Genomic DNA, 20908 nt, shown 5'->3' with positions numbered 1-20908 from the left:
CCTTTTGACCTATCTGTTGCACGTTTGATGGCTTTGGTGTGTTTGGGACACGTTAGTACGTGCAGCATGATGAGAACATGTAAACCCCATGCATTCACATCCGAAACACAAACCCATACCAAATCACCGGCCAGAGCTAATGACAAACGGATGTGGCTCATGTTGACCACCCCCTAAAAGAAAATTAGGAGATAGATATCCAGATGCCTCAATCTCCATCAACCCAGCCCATCTAAAATCAGCTACGAACTACGTGTCCATAGCCGGGCGCGGCAGAGCACGCCGTCCCATCTACTAGTACATATATGTTTCTCAAAAAAAAAAATCTACTAGTACATATATGAACAAGCGGTGGTCGACTCCTTATTCCAGCTAGCAGCCGTTCGTAGCTGCATGCGCGCCTTTTTTGACTTGCTTTCAAATGATATATCGCCATGCATGCACCAGGCACATGCTTCGTTATTGTATCCATCCATCCACGCATATAGCTAGTTGTTCAAGTGCTTCCGCCTGCATGCACCAATTTAATTTCCAGCTCAAATTCATTCACTTGAGGATTTTCTTCGATTCCTCCGGCTGCGCCACTCCAGCTCAAAACTTTCAGATTCTGTTCTTCAGTTCATGGTGTGATTTTCTACGATTGGACTTCTCTGCATCACAGTTTGTTCGATTGGGCTTTTTCCAGTGGTGTGATTTCTTTTCTTCTGTTCGTGGTGATACTTGGGTTCAGATTCTGAAGAACTGGCGTGTGTGTTTGTGTGAGGTATTGACCTCTCTTTTACACAGTCAGTTACAGCATAGTGAAAGACACCGTGTGGAAATTACTCATCCACTTCTGGTCTCAATATTTCTCGTGGAATGAGTCTTTGATAGATATGGTGGTGCTGTGGTCCCGTGCTCATCCATGGCCGTGCATTGCATAGTGGAGTGTCATAATCATAAGAAATTCCACGAGCCACTACCTCCGTGTAAGAAAAGTGTGCATGCCAAGTCCAAGACTTAGAATAGCATATCGTAGACCATATATATTGTGCTTGTGGAGTGGGATGGGATCTGCTTATCTCTCTGGTCATTCCATTGCCGTTCCCATCTGCTAGCTGCCCCCTCCCTCGTCCGACCATATGGCTGCTGAGCTTGGGCATCTCGCCCAAGGAGCTGCCACAATACTATGCCTGTTGATTTTCCTTGTAGCACCGTTTGATTCCCGTGCTCAAGCAAGGATATCAGGTGGGTTTGCAACCTGCATCAACAGGGAGCGGGATGCGCTTCTGTCCTTCAAGGCAGACCTACTCGACCCCGCTGGCCGTCTCTCGTCATGGCATGGCAAAGATTGTTGTCGGTGGGAGGGAGTCCAGTGCAGCAGCAGAACAGATCATGTCATCACGCTCGATCTCCGCAACCCACAGCATGACTACTAAAACAGCTTGTTCTTGTCCAAAGATGAGATGAGCTCGTCTTTGGTTGCTTTGCAACAGTTGAGGTATCTTGATCTGAGCTCTAATTACTTCAATGGTGCAAGCATACCTGTGTCCGTGGGCTCTCTGGAGAACCTAAGGTATCTCAACCTCTCAATGTCGGGTTTCGTCGGGAAAATACCTTCCCAACTCGGTAATCTCTCAAATTTGAAATATCTTGATGTTGCTGGGGGTACCAATGATCTGCACGCACTGGATCTTGCATGGTTGTCACATCTATCACTGTTGAGTTATGTTGACTTGAGCGGAGTGAACCTCCTTACTGTGCGGGATTGGTTTCATATGGTTAACATGATTTCCTCTCTAAGAGTGCTTCGCTTAGCAGATTGTGGCCTTACCCGCACAGTGTCTGCTACTTCAAATCTCACACATCTCCAAGTCCTTGATCTATCATCCAACTCATTTGACACAACACTAGAGCATAACTGGTTCTTCTGGGATCTCACAAGCCTGAAGGAGCGCTTCACCTCTCCCATTGTGAGTGGCATGGTCCTATTCCTGAACAATTGGCAAACATGACTTCCCTTGAAGTAATAGATTTTCGTGCAAATGATCTTGTGGGTTTGATACCGAGCAACTTACAAAATTTGTGCAGTTTGAAAGTGCTGAATTTTGATGATAACAACATTGATCTGAGTATTGGTGAGTTCATGGATAGGTTGCCATGGTGCTCATGGAGTACATTGCAGAAGTTGTCAATGCAGAATACGACTATGACCGGAAACCTACCGCTAGAAGTTGGAGCACTTGGTAACTTGACATTGTTGAGTCTCGGCAATAATAGACTCGATGGTGTGCTCGTGAAGGAACATTTTTCAGGCTTATTGAATTTAGAGTATCTGGACTTGTGGGACAACTCCTTGAAAATGGATATTGAACAAAATTGGGTTCCTCCGTTTAGACTAAAGCACATAAATCTAGAGTCATGCACTGTAGGCCCCCGTTTTCCAGAGTGGCTTAGATGGCAAACTCGCATTGATTATCTTCTTCTTGGAAATACGAGTTTGGATGATGTTATTCCTGATTGGTTTTGGGTGACATTTTCCCAAGCTTCAGCTTTGGATGCATCAGAAAACATGTTGCATGGTTCATTACCGTCAAATCTACAGCACATGGCAACCATCAGTATTGGTCTGGAGTCAAATAATCTTACAGGTCTAGTTCCACGGCTATTCCCTATAAATATAACAAGCTTAGATCTCTCTTCAAACTCTTTCTCAGGGTCATTGCCAGCAGAGCTAAAAGCACCACAAATTTTTATGTTGTCATTGGGAGATAATAAAATTACAGGCACCATTCCATCATCTATGTGCCAATTGACTAGTCTAGCACGGTTGGACTTGTCAAGAAACAGATTAACAGGAGATGTTGTGCAGTGCTGGAAGGAGTCAAATCACAGTTCTTCAGTGTCCAGAGCAAACTCTGCTCATCAGTTTGGTTCTCGGATGTATAGTATAGACTTGAACAACAATGGTCTCTCAGGTGAATTCCCTAAATTTCTTCTGAGTGCCTCACGATTGATGTTCCTCGATCTTTCATACAATAGGTTCTTTGGAACATTGCCAAAGTGGTTACCAGAAAAAATGCCAGAGTTGGAAATCCTGAGTGTGAGATCAAACATGTTCAGTGGTTGTATTCCTAAGAATCATACTTGCCTGGAAAAACTTTATTATTTGGACATGGCCCAGAACAATATATCAGGAAACATACCATGGTCGCTATCAAACTTGAAAGCAATGAGAGTCATATATAAGAATGTGACTGACTATGTTTATGAGGATAGCATGCTTGTAATTACAAAAGGCCAAACACGTGATTACACCTTTGAAGCCTTCAGCCTAGTGGTGAATCTTGATCTGTCATGTAACAGTTTAACAGGACATATTCCAGAGGAGATAAGTTTGCTCATTGGGCTCACCAGTTTGGACTTATCAAGTAATCAATTGACTAGCAATATCCCAAACAAGATTGGTGATCTGAAGCAGTTGCAGTCCCTCGACTTATCCAACAACAAGTTTTCTGGTGAAATCCCGTTAGGTTTGTCGGCTCTAACCTATCTGAGCTACTTGAACTTGTCATACAACATCTTATCAGGCCCGATACCATCTGGGCCGCAGCTGCAAACTCTTGACAACCAGATTGATATCTACATCGGCAACCCCGGTCTGTGCGGTCACCCTCTCTCTAATAACTGCTCTACTAGTACTAATGGGGAACAAAGTGTCCACCATGAAGATGAAGATCATATCGTGTATCTCTACCTTGGGATGAGCATAGGGTTTGGGGTTGGACTTTGGACGGTATTTTGCACCATGTTACTGAGGAGAACCTGGGCTATTGCATACTTCCAGATCATTGACAAACTGTATGACGAGGTTTATGTACGGGTGGCTATAACTTGGGCTGGCCTAATGAAGAAGGCCCACAACGACGCAACATGAGGAGCCCACTTCATATGCAATTGAACTGCTCAAGACCTGTATGTTGTTGGTGATGCATGATTTGGAGAGTAAGTGGTACTAGTGTGTGTACTACTACAATGTATACTAGTTTCCGGTTCTATTATTAGCTACCTGTAAAAGTATTTTATGTATCGCAGCACAACATATTGTATGGATTGAATGAGGTGGAAATGTTCCATAATGTTATTATACATAAGACATCCCGTTTTGTCAATAGCCTATTCTAGTATGTTTGTAAAGCATGAAATCATGTAACCGCAGACAGATGGATGATTTGAATCCTGGTGAGTATGACGCCTTCCCTATATCTTGGCGCCTAATTAACTCACACAATGCACTCTTGTTTTTAGTGGTCAGCTGTATCCTCATGTCCGTCTCCTGGGCATTATTTGTCAGGGTATGGCAATCTGACTGTGAATTTCTGTTCTTTGTTTTGTCCTTTTGAAATTTGCTGTACTCCTGGCAAGCTCAAAAAAGAGGATTTGGTATACGAGGATTCAATGATTTCAAGTTCGAGATAGATTCTTAGGTTTAATCCCAGTTTCCTTAGTGTTAAATCAGAAGTTTTTCTCTTCAACTGTCTGAAGTATTTATTCGATATTTTTCAATAAAACTTGAGAGTTAGTGCTTACAACAGTAATCCCAAGCTTCTATGGAGCACAAATTAGATTTTATCGCCCTCTCTAAAACTGGTAGAGACAATTTTACTTCTCAGTTTCTTGGCACCTTATCAGGAGGAGTCGATTTTGATTGGCATTGATTACCCCCAAGAGGAAGATCCGGTGGGATTTTACTTGGGGTGAAGTGTGACACGTTGGAGGTTCGGAATGTTGACATGGGGGACTTTGCGGTTAAATTTCGACTCCGGTCGAAGGTTGACGGTTTCCAATGGGCACTCGTGGCAGTGTATGGAGCCGCACAATCTGAGCTCAAACCTGAGTTCTTGGCTGACTTAGTTCGTATTTGTGGAAATGAACAGCTCCCCATCCTGGTGGGGGGGGGGGGGGATTCTGGTAGAAAATTTACCTGGGCTAATACCTTGCCAAATCCAACATATGAGAAGTTGGATCGGGTTCTTACCAGCATGGAATGGGAGCAGAAATTCCCCTTGGTGACGGTCCAGGCGTTATCGAGAGGGATACCTGACCATACCCCATTACTTGTTGACTCTGGGGAGGCAACTCACGTGGGAAATAAGAATATCTTCTCTTTTGAATCAGCATGCTTTGAGAGAGAGGGTTTCCTGGATCTAATAGCAAAGGAGTGGGCAAAAGATTTAGAGGGAGATCGAGTATAGAAAGATGGCAGAATAAGATTAGGCATTTACGTCAGTTCCTACGCGGTTGGGCCAAACATCTGAGTGGCCTTTATAGGGTTGAGAAGGAAAGACTCCTTAACCTTATCAGTACCTTAGATTTAAAAGCCGAGTCATCCATTTTAGATCACAGAGAGCTGGAAGCTAAAGTGGAGGCGGAACTGAGGCTGAAAGCACTGCTTCGAGAGGAAGAGTTGAAGTGGGCTCTCAGAGCTAAAGTTTGAAAGGTCGTCCAAGGGAACGACAACACTCAATTCTTTCATATGATTGTGAATGGCAAGCATAGGAAAAAGAAAATATTTCAGCTAGAGCAAGATGAGGGGACGATTGTGGGTCAGGATAACCTCAAATTGTACATCACCAATTATTACAAACAATTATTTGGGGCTCCTGAAGATAGTTTTGTATCCTTAGACGAGTCGAGGGTTGACAATATACCTCAACTTGCGACGGATGAGAATGAGGTCTTAACCGCCCAGTTTTCTGAGAAAGAGGATGGATTTCCGGCTGAGTATGTTGGCATATTATTAAGGGTGATTTGCTTCCAATGTTCCATGATTTGTTCTCTGGGCATTTGCAGTTATTTCACTTGAATTTCGGAATGATAACTCTGGTCCCTAAGAAAACAGATGCGGTACGGATTGAACAGTTCCGACCGATATGTCTTCTCAATGTCAGTTTTAAAATCTTCACCAAGGTAGGGACGAATAGGGCTAACACAGATTGCACACAGTGTAGTACAGCCATCTCAAACAGCCTTCATGCCGGACAGAAACATGCTAGAAGGGGCTGTGGTCCTTCATGAAACGCTTCATGAGCTCCACACGAAAAAACTAGATGGAGTAGTTTTTAACGTGGACTTTGAGAAAGCGCACGATAAAGTTAAATGGCCATTTCTTCAGCAGGCCTTGCGGATTAAAGGATTTGATCAGTCCTAGAGAAAGCAGGTAGACTCCATCACGCAAAAAGGCAGTGTCGAAATAAAAGTAAATGATGACATAGGTCATTATTTCCAGACACATAAGGGTCTAAGATAGGCAGACCCGATGTCACCTATTTTGTTTAACATAGTTGTTGGGGAATGCAGTATTTCAAAAAATTTACCTACGATCACGCAAGATCTATCTATGTGATGCATAGCGACGAGCGGGAGAGTGTGTCCACGTACCCTCGTAGACCGAAAGCGGAAACGTTAAGTAAAGTGGTTAATGTAGTCAAACGTCTTCGCGATCCAACCGATCAAGTACCAAACGCACGGCACCTCCGTGATCTGCACACGTTCAGCTCGGTGACGTCCCTCGTACTCTTGATCCAGCTGAGGCCAAGGGAGAGTTCCGTCAGCACAACGGCGTGGTGACGGTGTTGATGAAGTTACCGATGCAGGGCTTCGCCTTAGCACTACAACGATGTGACCGAGGTGGAAATCTGTGGAGGGGGCACCGCACATGGCTAAGACAACTGTCAACTTGTGTGTCTATGGGGTGCCCCCCTCCCCGTATATAAAGGAGTGGAGGAGGGAGAGGGTCGGCCCTCTCTATGGCGCGCCCAAGGGGGGGAGTCCTACTCCCAGTAGGAGTAGGTTTCCCCCCTTCCCTAGTTGGAGTAGGAGAAGAAGGAAGAGGGAGAGAGGGAGAAGGAAAGGGGGGGCCAGCCCCCCACCCCAATTAGGATTGGGCTTGGGGGGCGCCCTCCAGCTGGCCGCCTCGTCTTCTCTTCCACTAAGGCCCAATAAGGCCCATTGACTCCCCGGGGGGTTCCGGTAACCTCCCGGTACTTCGGAAAATGCCCGAACTCATCCGGAACCATTCCAGTGTCCAAACATAGCCTTCCAATATATCAATCTTTATGTCTCGACCATTTCGAGACTCCTCGTCATGTCCGTGATCACATCCGGGACTCCGAACTACCTTTGGTACATCCAAACACATAAACTCATAACACCGATCGTCATCGAACGTTAAGCGTGCGGACCCTACGGGTTCGAGAACTATGTAGACATGACCGAGACACATCTCCGGTCAATAATCAATAGTGGAACCTGGATGCTCATATTGGCTCCTACATATTCTACGAAGATCTTTATCGGTCAAACCGCATAACAACATACGTTGTTCCCTTTGTCATCGGTACGTTACTTGCCCGAGATTTGATCGTCGGTATCTCAATACCTAGTTCAATCTCGTTATCGGCAAGTCTCTTTACTCGTTCTGTAATGCATCATCCCGCAACTAACACATTAGTCACATTGCTTGCAAGGCTTATAGTGATGTGCATTACCGAGAGGGCCCAGAGATACCTCTCGATACACGGAGTGACAAATCCTAATCTCGATCTATGCCAACCCAACAAACACCATCGGAGACACCTATAGAGCATATTTATAGTCACCCAGTTACGTTGTGACGTTTGATAGCACACAAAGTGTTCCTCCGGTACTCGGGAGTTGCATAATCTCATAGTCATAGGAACATGTATGAGTTATGAAGAAAGCAATAGCAATAAACTAAACGATCATAGTGCTAAGCTAACGGATGGGTCAAGTCAATCACATCATTCTCTAATGATGTGATCCCGTTCATCAAATGACAACTCATGTCTATGGCTAGGAAACTTAACCATCTTTGATTAACGAGCTAGTCAAGTAGAGGCATACTAGTGACACTCTGTTTGTCTATGTATTCACACATGTACTAAGTTTTCGGTTAATACAATTCTAGCATGAATAATAAACATTTATCATGATATAAGGAAATATAACTAACAACTTTATTATTGCCTCTAGGGCATATTTCCTTCAGTCTCCTGCTTGCACTAGAGTTAATAATCTAGATTCACAGTAATGATTCTAACACCCATGGAGTCTTGGTGCTGATCATGTTTTGCTCGTGAGAGAGGCTTAGTCAACGGGTCTGCAACGTTCAGATCTGTATGTATCTTGCAAATCTCTATGTCTCCCTCCTTGACTTGATTGCGGATGGAATTGAAGCGTCTCTTGATGTGTTTGGTTCTCTTGTGAAATCTGGATTCCTTTGCCAACGCAATTGCTCCAGTATTGTCACAAAAGATTTTCATTGGACCCGATGCACTAGGTATGACACCTAGATCGGATATGAACTCCTTCATCCAGAATCCATCATTTGCTGCTTCCGAAGCAGCTATGTACTCCGCTTCACACGTAGATCCTGCCACGACGCTTTGCTTAGAACTGCACCAACTGACAGCTCCACCGTTCAATATAAATATGTATCCGGTTTGTGACTTAGAGTCATCCGGATCAGTGTCAAAGCTTGCATCGACGTAACCATTTACGATTAGCTCTTTGTCACCCCCATAAATGAGAAACATATCCATAGTCCTTTTCAGTTATTTGAGAATGTTCTTGACCGCTGTCCAGTGATCCACTCCTGGATTACTTTGGTACCTCCCTGCTAAACTAATAGCAAGGCACACATCAGGTCTAGTACACATCATTGCATACATGATAGAACCTATGGCTGAAGCATAGGGAATGACTTTCATTTTCTCTCTGTCTTCTGCAGTGGTCAGGCATTGAGTCTAACTCAACTTCACACCTTGTAACACAGGTAAGAACCCTTTCTTTGCTTGATCCATTTTGAACTTCTTCAAAACTTTATCAAGGTATGTGCTTTGTGAAAGTCCAATTAAGCGTCTTGATCTATCTCTATAGATCTTGATGCCCAATATATAAGCAGCTATCTAGAAATTCTATATCATTTTTGATCAATAATATGTCATCCACATATAATATGAGAAATGCTACAGAGCTCCCACTCACTTTCTTGTAAATACAGGCTTCTCCAAAAGTTTGTATAAAATCATATGCTTTGATTACACTATCAAAGCATATATTCCAACTCCGAGAGGCTTGCACAAGTCCATAAATGGATCGCTGGAGCTTGCACACTTCGTTAGCACCTTTCGGATCGACAAAACCTTCTGGTTGCATCATGTACAACTCTTCTTTAAGATATCCATTAAGGAATGCAGTTTTGACATCCATTTGCCAAATTTCATAATCATAAAATACAACAATTGCTAACATGATTCAGACAGACTTAAGCATCGCTACGAGTGAGAAGGTCTCATCATAATCAACTCCTTGAACTTGTCGAAAACCTTTCGCAAAAAGTCGAGCTTTGTAGGCAGTAACATTACCGTCAGCGTCAGTCTTCTTCTTGAAGATCCATTTATTATCTATGGCTTGCCGATCATCGGGCAAGTCAACCAAAGTCCACACTTTGTTCTTATACATGGATCCCATCTCAGATTTCATGGCCTCAAGCCATTTCGCGGAATCTGGGCTCATCATCGCTTCCTCATAGTTTGTAGGTTCGTCATGGTCAAGTAACATGACCTCTAGAACATGATTACCATACCAATCTGGTGCGAATCTTACTCTGGTTGACCTACGAGGTTCGGTAGTAACTTGATATGAAGTTTCATGATCATCATCATTAGCTTCCTCACTAATTGGTGTAGACGTCACAGGAACCGGTTTCTGTGAAGAACTACTTTCCAATAAGGGGGCAGGTACAGTTACCTCATAGTTCTATCTTCCTCCCACTCACTTCTTTCGAGAGAAACTCCTTCTCTAGAAAGGATCCATCCTTCGCAACGAAATGTTTTGCCTTCATATCTGTGATAGAAGGTGTACCCAACAGTCTCCTTTGGGTATCCTATGAAGACACATTTCTTCGATTTGGGTTCGAGCTTATTAGGTTGAAGCTTTTTCACATAAGCATTGCAGCCCCAAACTTTAAGAAACGACAACTTGGGTTTCTTGCCAAACCACAGTTCATATGGTGTCGTATCAACGGATTTAGATGGTGCCCTATTTAACATGAATGTAGCCGTCTCTAAAGTATAACCCCAAAACGATAGCGGTAAATCAGTAAGAGACATCATAGATCGCACCATATCTAATAAAGTGCGGTTACGACCTTCGGACACACCATTACGCTGTGGTGTTTCAGATGGCGTGAGTTGCGAAACTATTCCGCATTGTTTCAAATGAAGACCAAACTCGTAACTCAAATATTCTCCTCCACGATCGCATCGTAGAAACTTTATTTTCTTGTTACGATGATTTTCCACTTCACTCTGAAATTCTTTGAACTTTTCAAATGTTTCAGACTTATGTTTCATCAAGTAGATATACCCATATCTGCTAAAATCATCTGTGAAGGTCAGAAAATAACGATACCCACCGCGAGCTTCAACATTCATCGGACCGCATACATCAGTATGTATTATTTCCAACAAATCCGTTGCTCGCTCCATTGTTCCGGAGAACGGTGTTTTAGTCATCTTGCCCATGAGGCATGGTTCACAAGTACCAAGTGATTCATAATCAAGTGATTCCAAAACTCCATCAGTATGGAGTTTCTTCATGCGCTTTACACCAATATGACCCAAACGGCAGTGCCACAAATAAGTTGCACTATCATTATCAACTCTGCATCTTTTGGCTTCAATATTATGAATATGTGTATCACTACTATCGAGATTCAAAATGAATAGACCACTCTTTAAGGGTGCATGACCATAAAAGATATTACTCATATAAATAGAACAACCATTATTCTAAGATTTAAATGAATAACCGTCTCGCATCAAACAAGATCCAGATATAATGTTCATGCTTAACGCTGGCACCAAATAACAATTATTCAGGTCTAAAACTAATCCCGAAGGTAGATGTAGAGGTAGCGTGCTGACTGCGATCACATCGACTTTGGAACCATTTCCCAAGCGCATCGTCACCTCGTCCTTAGCCAATCTTCGCTTAATCTGTAGCCCATGTTTCGAGTTGCAAAAATTAGCAACAGAACCAGTATCAAATACTCAAGCGCTATTGCGAGCATTAGTAAGGTACACATCAATAACATGTATATCAAATATACCTTTCACTTTGCCATCCTTCTTATCCGCCAAATACTTGGGGCAGTTCCGCTTCCAGTGACCAGTCCCTTTGCAGTAGAAGCACTCAGTCTCAGGCTTAGGTACAGACTTGGGTTTCTTCTCTTGAGCAGCAACTTGCTTGCCGTTCTTCTTGAAGTTCCCCTTCTTCCCTTTACCTTTTTTCTTGAAACTGGTGGTCTTGTTGACCATCAACACTTGATGCTCCTTCTTTATTTCTACCTCCGCAGCTTTTAGCATCGCGAAGAGCTCGGGAATTGTTTTGTTCATCCCTTGCATATTATAGTTCATCACGAAGCTCTTGTAGCTTGGTGGAAGTTGATATGTCTCCAACGTATCTACTTTTCCAAACACTTTTGCCCTTGTTTTGGACTCTAACTTACATGATTTGAATGGAACTAACCCGGATTGACGTTGTTTTCAGCAGAACTGCCATGGTGTTATTTTTGTGCAGAAATAGAAGTTCTCGGAATGACCTGAAACTTTACGGAGGCACTTTTTGGGATTTATAAAAAATAATGCGAAAGAATTAAACGAAGGGGGCCCACACCCTATCCACGAGGGTGGGGGGTGCGCCCTACCCCCTGGGCGCGCCCCCTGCCTCGTGGGCCCCCTGGAGCTCCACCGACCTCAACTCCAACTCCATATATTCATGTTCGGGGAGAAAAAATCAGAGAGAAGGATTCATCGCGTTTTACGATACAGAGCCGCCGCCAAGCCCTAATCTTCCTCGGGAGGGCTGGTCTGGAGTCCGTTCGGGGCTCTAGAGAGGGGAATCCGTCGCCATCGTCATCATCAACCATCCTCCATCACCAATTTCATGATGCTCACCGCCGTGCGTGAGTAATCCCATCGTAGGCTTGCTGGACGGTGATGGGTTGGATGAGATTTATCATGTAATCGAGTTAGTTTTGTTAGGGTTTGATCCCTAGTATCCACTATGTTCTAGGATTGATGTTGCTATGACTTTGCTATGCTTAATGCTTGTCACTAGGGCCCGCGTGCCATGAATTCAGATCTGAACCAATTATGTTTTCATGAATATATGTGAGTTCTTGATCCTATCTTGCAAGTCAATAGTCACCTACAATGTTTTATGATCCGGTAACCCTGAAGTGACAATAATCAGGACCACTCCCGGTGATGATCGTAGTTTGAGGAGTTCATGTATTCACTAAGTGTTAATGCTTTGGTCTGGTACTCTATTAAAAGGAGGCCTTAATATCCCTTAGTTTCCAATAGGACCCCGCTGCCACGGGAGGGTAGGACAAAAGATGTCATGCAAGTTCTTTTCCATAAGCACGTATGACTATATTCGGAATACATGCCTACATTACGTTGATGAACTGGAGCTAGTTCTGTGTCACCCTATGTTATAACTGCTGCATGAAGAATCACATCCGACATAATTATCCATCATTGATCCGTTGACTACGAGCTTTTCACATATTGATCTTTGCTCATTTACTTCTCCGTTGCTACTGTTACTATTGCTACAAAAACTGCTACTATTACTTTTGCCACCGTTACTTCCATACTACTTTGCTACTAAATACTTTGCTGCAGATATTAAGTCTTTCAGGTGTGGTTGAATTGACAACTCAACTGCTAATACTTGAGAATATTCTTTGGCTCCCCTTGTGTCGAATCAATAAATTTGGGTTGAATACTCTACCCTCGAAAACTGTTGTGATCCCCTATACTTGTGGGTTATCAAGACTATTTTCTGGCGCCGTTGCCGGGGAGCATAGCTCTATTCTTTGAGTCACTTTTGATTTATATCTGTTGATCACTATGAGGAACTTGAAAGATGAAAGAACCAAGATTTTTCCCTCAACTACGAGGGGAGGTAAGGAACTGCCATCTTGCTCTGCACTTGATTCACCTTCTGTTATGAGTAAATTTGCGACACCTACACCTGCTATTGATTCTGATAGGTCGCATGTTATTGATGATGCCACTTTTGCTATGCATGATGCTTATGATGAAACTACTTCTATGCTTGATAATACTGTGCCACTAGGTGAATTTCTTGATGAACAACTTGCTAGGGTTAGAGAGAATGAAATTATTGAAACTGATAATATTGATGAAAGTGATGATGAAGATTCTCCCCCTAGATATGAATTGCCTGATGTGCCTGAGGGTTATGTTATGGATGAAGAAACTGCTAGAGACCTTTTTGCTTGCAAAGATAGATATGATCTTAAGAAACTGTTAGCTAAGCTGAAAGAAAAGTCTTTGAATGCTAGAATGAAATATGACCCTGCTTTTGCTACTTAACCTATCTTTATTTCTGATAAGGATTATGATTTCTCTGTCGATCCTGAGTTAATTACTTTGGTTGAATCTGATCCTTTTTATGGCTATGAATCTGAAACTGTTGTGGCACATCTTACTAAATTGAATGATATAGCCACCCTATTCACTTATGAGGAAAAATCCGTTACTACTATATTCTTAAGTTATTTCCGTTCTCATTAAAGGGTGATGCTAAAACATGGTTTAATTCTCTTACTCCTGGTTGTGTGCATAGTCCCCAGGATATGATCTATTACTTCTCTGCTAAATATGTCCCCACTCATAAGAAACAAGCTACCTTAAAGGAAATATATAATTGTGCAAATTGAAGAAGAGAGTCTCCCACAAGCTTGGGGGAGGCTTCTTCGATTACTTAATGCTTTGCCTGATCATCCTCTCAAGAAAAATGAAATACTTGATATCTTTTATAATGGACTAACCGATGCTTCCAGAGACCACCTGGATAGTTGTGTTGGTTGTGTTTTCAAGGAAAGAACTATTGAGCAAGCTGAATTGCTATTGAATATTATATTGAGTAATGACAATGATTGGACACTTCCTGAACCAACTCCTAAGCCAACTCCGAAGAAAATGGGTATTCTATTTCTGAGTCCTGAAGATATTCAAGAGGCAAAGAAATCTATGAAAGAAAAGGGTATTAAAGCTGAAGATGTTAAGAATTTACCACCTATTGAAGAAATACATGGTCTTAATAACCGGACACATGTACTAAAGGTAATTTCCCTCTATAGATTTTATGAAGGCGATATTCCTCATAATAAGTCTTGTAGCCAATGCTTGGATGAATTTGATAATTTTATTGTTAAGCAAGAAAACTTCAATGCTTATGTTGGTAGACAATTGAAACGTAATGCTTATATGGTTGAACACTTGAGTGATTATATGTCTAGAGTTAAAGGTGAACTTAAACTTATTAGTAAACATGCTTCTATGGCTACCACTCAAGTAGAAAAAGTGCTTAAAACACAAAATGATTTGCTCAATGAATTAAATAATAAGAAAAATGATAATGTTGTTAGAGTTATGACTAGAGGGGGTAAAATGACTCAGGAGCCTTTGTATCCTGAGGGCCACCCTAAGAGAGTTGAGCAAGATTCTCAGACAACTAATGTTGATGCACCTAGTCCTTCTAAGAAGAAGAAAAAGAAAAATGATAGGACTTTGCGTGCTTCTAATGAACCTGTTGTTGACACACATGATAATCCCAATGATATTTCTATTTCTGATGCTGAAACACAATCTGGTAATGAACATGAACCTAGTGATAATGTTGATGATGATGTTCATGTTGATGCTCAACCTAGCAATAACAATGATATAGAGATTGAACCTGCTGTTGATCTTGATAACCCACAATCAAAGAAACAACGTTATGGTAAGAGAGACTTCGTTGCTAGGAAGCACGGTAAAGAAAGAGAACCATGGGTTCAGAAACCCATGCCTTTTTCTCCTAAACCATCCAATAAAAAGGATGATGAGGATTTTGAACGCTTTGCTGAAATAATTAGACCTATCCTTTTGCATATGCATTTGACTGATATGCTTAAAATGAGTCTGTATGCTAAGTATATGAAAGATATTGTCACAAATAAAAGAAAGATATCGGAAGCTGAAATTTCCACTATGCTCGCCAATTATACTTTTAAAGGTGGGATACCAAAGAAACTATGAGATCCAGGAGTACCAACTATACCATGCTCCATTAAAAGAAACTATGTTAAAACTGCTTTATGTGATCTTGGAGCCGGTGTTAGTGTTATGCCTCTCTCTTTATATCTTAGACTTGATTTGAGTAAGTTGACACCTACTAAAATATCTTTGCAAATGGCCGATAAATCAACTGCTATACCTGTCGGTATTTGTGAGGATGTGCCTGTTGTGGTTGCAAATGTTACTATTTTAACGGACTTTATTATTCTTGATATTCCCGAGGACGATAGTATGTCGATTATCCTCGGTAGACCCTTTTTGAATACTGTAGGAGCTGTTATTGATTGCAACAAAGGCAATGTCACTTTTCATGTTAATGGTAATGAGCATACGGTACACTTTCCAAGGAAACAACCTCAAGTCCACAGTATCAATTCTATTGGAAAACTTTCAACGATTACTATTGGAGGTTTTGAATTCCCTCTTCCTACCGTCAAGAAGAAATATGATATTCTTATTGTTGGGGACATGCATATCCCCGTTGAGGTAACCTAGTGTCATTCGAAAATTCTCCGGTTTCGTGTTATTCAAAATGAGTTTGTTAACAAGACTTGATCAACCTTGTTAGTGGATTCCTTTTGATGAGCACGAGACGGATGAAGTTAGAAAACACAACTCTCTATACCCTCCTTTTACTTTCTGTTATTTAGATTAAATAAAGCAAAAATAGTATTTTCTGTCTGTTTTCTGAATTATCCTTGCAATAAAAATACCCCGAATATAAAAGTTCTCCAAACGTCCTGAAAATGAAATATGATTTTTGTAGAATATTTAAGAATATCTGGCACTGAGAACACATCAGGGGGAGCCACCACCTGGCCACGAGGGCACAGGGCGCACCCCTGCCTCGTGGGCCCCATGTGGATCCCCTCCACTTATTCCAGCACCCATTCACTTCGTCTTCCTCCAAAAAAAATCCTCCCATAGCTCAAACCTGTGTTCTAGCTCATCTTGCTGCCATTTTCGATCTCTTTGCTCAAAGCTCCATTCACAAAACTATTTTGGGGGATTGTTCTTTGGTATGTGACTCCTCCAATGGTCCAATTAGTTTTTGTTCTAGTGCTTTATTTATTGTAAATTTTTGCTGCTAAGGTGACCCTGTTCTTGAGCTTGCATGTCAAATTTATATGGTCCAAAGTAGCTTTAATGCATGATATAGCCTCTAGGCACTTGTAGGAATAGTTGCTATCAATCTTGTTGAGTTTGGTTCACTTTTATTTTGAGTCACTAAAAATTTCAGAAATTTTTCAGAGAAAGGAAAATGCATAGGAAAATATACCAAGGAGGTTCCTCAAGGAAGCAAGAACCAAGGCTTGCGATACGTGAGCCGGACGATGAACCACCGAGGGAAGCTCAAGTGCGGCCTTGTGACTGGCTGTCAGAAGATTTTATGGTCCGGGCAGGTATCAAGGATGAATTTGACGCGTATGTGCGTAATGTTGATTGCTACCTCTTGAGCATGCGTTGGTTTTCTCTTGAAGAGGAAAGGGTGATGCAGCAAAGTAGCGTAAGTATTTCCCTCAGTTTTTGAGAACCAAGGTATCAATCCAGTAGGAGACTACGCACAAGTCACCTAGTACCTGCACAAACAATCAAGAACCTTGCAACCGACGCGATAAAGGGGTTGTCAATCCCTTCACGGCCAATCACGAAAGTGAGATCTGATAAAGATACTAAGATAATATTTTTGGTAATTTTGTTGTATAGATTGGAAAGTAAAGATTGCAAAATAAAATAAATAGGAAACTAGAATTATAGATCGGAAACTTATATGATGTAAAATAGACCCGGGGGCCATAGGTTTCACTAGTGGCTTCTCTCAAGATAGCATATATTACGGTGGGTGAACAAATTACTGTCGAGCAATTAATAGAAAAGCGCATAATTATGAGAATATCTAGGCATGATCATGAACATAGGCATCACGTCCGTGTCAAGTAGACCGAAACGATTCTGCATCTACTACTATTACTCCACACATCGACCGCTATCCAGCATGCATCTAGAGTATTAAGTTCATATGAACAGAGTAACGCATTAGGCAAGATGACATGATGTAGAGGGATAAACTCAAGCAATATGATATAAACCCCATCTTTTTATCCTCGATGGCAACAATACAATACGTGCCTTGCTGCCCCTACTGTCACTGGGAAAGGACACCGCAAGATTGAACCCAAAGCCATGCACTTCTTCCATTGCAAGAAAGATCAATCTAGTAGGCCAAACTAAACCGATAATTCGAAAATACTTGCAAAGATATCAAATCATGCATATAAGAATTCAGAGAAGAACCAAATAATATTCATAGATAAACTTGATCATAAATCCACAATTCATCGAATCTCGACAAACACACCGCAAAAGAATATTACATCAAATAGATCTCCAAGAACATCGAGGAGAACTTTGTATTGAGAATCAAAGAGAGAGAAGAAGCCATCTAGCTAATAACTATGGACCCGAAGGTCTGTGGTAAACTACTCATGCTTCATCAGAGAGGCTATGGTGTTGATGTAGAAGCCCTCCGTGATTGATTCCCCCTCCGGCAGAGTGCCGGAAAAGGCCCCAAGATGGGATCTCACGGGTACAGAGAGTTGCGGTGGTGGAATATTGGTTTCGTGGCTCCCCCTGATGGTTTTAGGGTATAAGGGTATATATAGGCGTAAGAAATAGGTCGGTGGAGCTCCGTGGGGCCCACGAGGGTGGGGGCGCGCCTACCCCCCTGGGTGCGCCATCCTGCCTCGTGGCCGCCTCGCGGCGCTCCAGACTTCAACTCCAAGTCTTCTGGATTCCTTTTGGTCCAAGAAAGACCATCGCGAAAGTTTCATTCTGTTTGCGCTCCGTTTGATTTCCTTATCTGCAAAACACTGAAATAGGCAAAAAAACAGAAACTAGCACTGGGCCTCCGGTTAATAGGTTAGTCCCAAAAATAATATAAAAGAGCATATTAAAGCCCATTAAACATCCAAAACAGATAATATAATAGCATGGAACAATAAAAAAATTATAGATATGTTGGAGACGTATCAAGCATCCCCAAGCTTAATTCTTGCTCGTCCTCGAGTAGGTAAATGTAAAAACAGAATTTTTGATGTGGAATGCTACCCAACATAATTTTCAATGTAATTCTTCTTATTGTAGCATGAATGCTCAGATCCGTAAGATTCAAGATAAAAGTTCAATATTGACATAAAAAATAATAATACTTCAAGCATACTAACAAAGCAATTATGTCTTCTCAAAATAACATGGCCAAAGAAAGTTCATCCCTATAAAATCATATAGTTTGGTTATGCTTCATCTCCGTCACACAAAATGTTCAAATCATGCACAACCCCGATGACAGGCCAAGCAATTGTTTCATACTTTAGTATTCTCAAACTTTTTCAACTTTCATGCAATACATGAGCGTGAGCCATGGACATAGCACTATAGGTGGAATAGAATATGATGGTGGGGGTTGTGTGGAGAAGACAAAAAAGGAGAAGGTCTCACATCAACGCGGCTAATCAACGGGCTATGGAGATGCCCATCAATTGATGTAAATGTGAGGAGTAGGGATTGCCATGCAACGGATGCGCTAGAGCTATAAATGTATGAAAGCTCAACAAAAGAAACTAGTGGGTGTGCATCCAACTTGCTTGCTCACGAAGACCTAAGGCATTTGAGGAAGCCCATTGTTGGAATATACAAGCCAAGTTCTATAACGAAAATTCCCACTAGTATATGAAAGTGACAAAATAAGAGACTCTCTATCATGAAGATCATGGTGCTACTTTGAAGCACAAGTGTGGTAAAAGGATAGTAGCATTGTCCCTTCTCTCATTTTTTTATTTGGCCTTTCTCTTTTTTTTTGGCCTCTCTTTTTTTTCCTCACATGGGACAATGCTCTAATAATGATGATCATCACACTTTTATTTATTTACAACTCAAGAATTATAACTCAATACTAGAACAAAGTATGACTCTATGTGAATGCCTCCGGCGGTGTACCGGGATGTGCAATGAATCAAGAGTGACATGTATGAAAGAATTATGAATGGTAAGCCACAAATACGATGTCAACTACATGATTATGCATAGCAATATGACAATAATGAAGCGTGTCATAATAAACGAAACGGTGGAAAGTTGCATGGCAATATATCTCGGAATGGCTATGGAAATACCATGATAGGTAGGTATGGTGGCTGTTTTGAGGAAGATAAAAGGAGGCTTATGTGTTATATAGCGCATTGTATCACGGGGTTTGGATGCACCGGTGAAGTTTGCACCAGCTCTCAAGGTGAGAAAGGGCAATGCACGGTACCGAAGAGGCTAGCAATGATGGAAAGGTGAGAGTGCGTATAATCCATGGACTTAACATTAGTCATAAAGAACTCACATACTTATTGCAAAAATCTACAAGTCATCAAAAACCAAGCACTACGCGCATGCTCCTAGGGGTATAGATTGGTAGGAAAAGACCATCGCCCGTCCCCGACCGCCACTCATAAGGAAGACAATCAAATAAACATTTCATGCTTCAAATTTGTTACACAACGGTTACCATACGTGCATGCTACGGGACTTGCAAACCTCAACACAAGTATTTCTCAATTTCATAATTACTCAACTAGCATGACTCTAATATCACCATCTTCATATCTCAAAACAATCATCAAGTATCAAACTTCTCATAGTATTTAATGCGCTTTTTATGAAAGTTTTTATTATACCCATCTTGGATGCCTATCATATTAGGACTAATTTTATAACCAAAGCAAATTACCATGCTGTTTAAGACTCTCAAAATAATATAAGTGAAGCCTGAGAGTTCAACAATTTCTATAAAATAAAACCACCACCGTGCTCTAAAAGATATAAGTGAAGCAGATAGAGCAAAAATTATCTAGCTCAAAAGATATAAGCGAAGCACATAGAGTATTCTAATAAATTCCGCATGCGTGTCTCTCCAAAAGGTGTGTACAGCAAGGATGATTGTCGTAAATTAAAAAGTAAAGACTCAAATCATACATGACGCTCCAAGCAAAACACATATCATGTGGTGAATAAAAATATAGCCTCAAGTAAAATTACCGATAGACGAGGACGAAAGAGGGGATGCCTTCCGGGGCATCCCCAAGCTTAGGCTTTTGGTTATCCTTGAATTTTACCTTGGGGTGCCTTGGGCATCCCCAAGCTTAGGCTCTTGCCACTCCTTATTCCAAAATCCATCAAATCTTTACCCAAAATTTGAAAACTTCACAACACAAAACTTAAACAGAAAATCTCATGAGCTCCGTTAGTATAAGAAATCAAACCACCACTTTAATGTACTGTAATAAACTCATTCTTTATTTATATTGGTGTTAAATCTACTGTATTCCAACTTTGCTATGATTCATACCCCCCTAATACTACTCATAGGTTCATCGAAATAAGCAAACAACACGCCAAAAACAAAATCTATCAAAAAACAGAACAATCTGTAGTAATCTGTAACTTTCGAATACTTCTGTAACTCCAAAATTCTGAAATAAATTGGTGGTGTTAGGAATTTGTTTATTAATCATCTTCAAAAGAATCAACTAAAAAGTACTCTCTGGTAAAAAATGGCAGCTAATATCGTGAGCGCAAAAGTTTCTGTTTTTTACAGCATGATCGCAGAGACTTCACCCAAGTCTTCCCAAAGGTTTTAC

At 41.4% G+C, this 20908-nt stretch overlaps 2 protein-coding genes across 2 annotated transcripts in view; both read left to right on the top strand.

Moving 5' to 3' along the window:
* Positions 1-20908, top strand: part of LOC109774312 (large ribosomal subunit protein uL1) — a 259374-nt gene that overhangs the window by 131663 nt on the left and 106803 nt on the right. The gene's annotated exons all lie outside the window — the stretch shown is intronic.
* Positions 1122-3916, top strand: LOC109774335 (receptor-like protein EIX2). Its single transcript, XM_073497310.1, has 3 exons — positions 1122-1227; positions 1441-1760; positions 1925-3916. Exons 1-3 carry the CDS (start codon positions 1122-1124, stop codon positions 3914-3916), a joined length of 2418 nt encoding a protein of 805 aa, XP_073353411.1.

This window comes from Aegilops tauschii, chromosome 4, assembly GCF_002575655.3.
Source record: "Aegilops tauschii subsp. strangulata cultivar AL8/78 chromosome 4, Aet v6.0, whole genome shotgun sequence".
Taxonomy (NCBI): domain Eukaryota; kingdom Viridiplantae; phylum Streptophyta; class Magnoliopsida; order Poales; family Poaceae; genus Aegilops; species Aegilops tauschii.
The sequence above is the reverse complement of the archived record's forward strand: the minus strand, read 5'-3'. Positions and strand labels throughout refer to the sequence as shown.

Excerpts from the sequence above, each read along its gene's own strand:
- LOC109774335 (XM_073497310.1), top strand. The coding sequence starts at position 1,122 with ATGGCTGCTGAGCTTGGGCATCTCGCCCAAGGAGCTGCCACAATACTA. Across the intron at positions 1,228-1,440 it reads TGCTCAAGCAAGGATATCAG|ATGAGATGAGCTCGTCTTTG; the intron begins GTGGGTTTGCAA and ends TCTTGTCCAAAG. Across the intron at positions 1,761-1,924 it reads TGCGGGATTGGTTTCATATG|CCTGAAGGAGCGCTTCACCT; the intron begins GTTAACATGATT and ends GGATCTCACAAG.